The sequence below is a fragment of the Parus major genome, chromosome 23, assembly GCF_001522545.3.
Source record: "Parus major isolate Abel chromosome 23, Parus_major1.1, whole genome shotgun sequence".
Lineage (NCBI taxonomy): Eukaryota > Metazoa > Chordata > Aves > Passeriformes > Paridae > Parus > Parus major.
The window spans coordinates 1,958,929-1,960,336 of record NC_031791.1 but is presented as its reverse complement, the minus strand read 5'-3'; the positions used below and the strand labels follow the sequence as shown (position 1 = coordinate 1,960,336).

The following is a 1,408-nucleotide window of genomic DNA, read 5'->3' as shown; positions in this document are numbered from 1 at the left end:
CTGTGTCACCCCCAGCCTCGCTCAGGGGAGCCTCACATTTTAATTACCCTTGCTGAAGCTGCTGTTTGGAGCCCCACATCCCACATTCCAGCCCTGATCCCGCTGGGAATGCTGCTCCAGCCTCCCCCAGGCCCTGACCTTGGCACTGAACTGGTTGAGCTCCCCGTTCTCATGGCCAGCGATGATGAACTCCCCGAGGGGGCCCCACACGGCGCTGGTGATCTTGGAGTCGCTGCAGGGAATCTTCATGTAGGGCTCGTTGTTCTCTGTGGGAAGGAGGAATCAGACAATCCCACAGGGACTGGATCCAGCATTTATCCTTTGATGTCCCGTGCTCAGCTTGGCTTTGGGCTTTTCCAGCATTTCCAGGGTGGATTCCTTTGTAACTTATTTCTGGAGCTCAGATTTCCAGGGATCTCAGGGGGGGAATTGTGCTGATGTGATCACCCCCAACCACTTCCAGCCACTTAACAAAGTGATTTTTTTAGGGAATCATCTCTGTTCCATCCCTGGAAGCATTCCAGCAGTTTGGGAGAGGGGAAGGAATCCCTGCCCATGGGAATGGGGTGGGATTTCAGGCTGTCCCCAGACTATTGTGGGATTGTGAAATGCGTGCCAGGAGATCCTCACCGATCTGGCTGGGGTCCCGCAGGTCGAAGAAGCTGACGAAGCACTGGTATCCCATCTGCTTATCCGTGGAGAACATGATGATGTTCCCTCCAAAGTCAAAGCCACACGTCCTCACGGCTGAGCTGGTCTTCACCAGGGCCAGCTGCTTCCCTGGGAGCAGGACAGGCCTCAGGGATGGGTGGGAAAAGAGGGAAAGGAGGGGAGATGATGGCAGGGACGGCAGGAGGGGCTGGTGACCCACTCAGGAATCGCTGGAGGCTTTTCCAGCTTTTCTCATGGAATGGATTGGGTTGGAAGGGACTTAAAGCTCACCAGCCCTGGGAAGGGTCACTTCCCACTAGCCCAGGTGGCTCCAGCCTGGCCTGGGACACTTCCAGGGATGGGGCAGCTGCAGAATCTCCAGGAATTCCTTCCCAGCCCCACCCAGGGAAGAATTCCTTCCCAACACCGACCCATTCCTGCAGTTCAAAGCCATTCCCTGTGTCCTGTCCCTCCACCCCCTGTCCCCAGTCCCCCTCCAGCTCTCCTGGAGCCCCTGCAGGCCCTGGAGGGGGCTCTGAGCTCTCCCTGGAGCTTCTCCTCTCAGGATTCTCCCAGCCTGGGGTGTCCCCCAGGCTCAGAAGGTGTCACAGCCGTGTCCCCAAGGGGAATTTGGGAATGGCCTCACCTGTCTCACAGTCCCAGAGCCGACAGCTGTTGTCTGCAGAGCCGGTGAGGACGTGCCTGGTGTCCCCTGGGCCATCAGTTAGGGAATCTCAGCCCCAAATTCCACTGGCTG

At 57.8% G+C, this 1,408-nt stretch overlaps 1 protein-coding gene across 1 annotated transcript in view; it reads right to left on the bottom strand.

The window, feature by feature from the left end:
* The window catches only part of EIF3I (eukaryotic translation initiation factor 3 subunit I), a 6,537-nt gene that overhangs the window by 2,954 nt on the left and 2,175 nt on the right, over positions 1–1,408 (bottom strand). The window contains exons 4-6 of the mRNA XM_015649110.1: positions 1,298–1,363; positions 631–780; positions 139–266 (exon numbers count right to left, since the gene is read on the bottom strand). Coding sequence (XP_015504596.1) covers positions 139–266; positions 631–780; positions 1,298–1,363 — 344 coding nt within the window. The remainder of the gene's footprint in view (positions 1–138; positions 267–630; positions 781–1,297; positions 1,364–1,408) is intronic.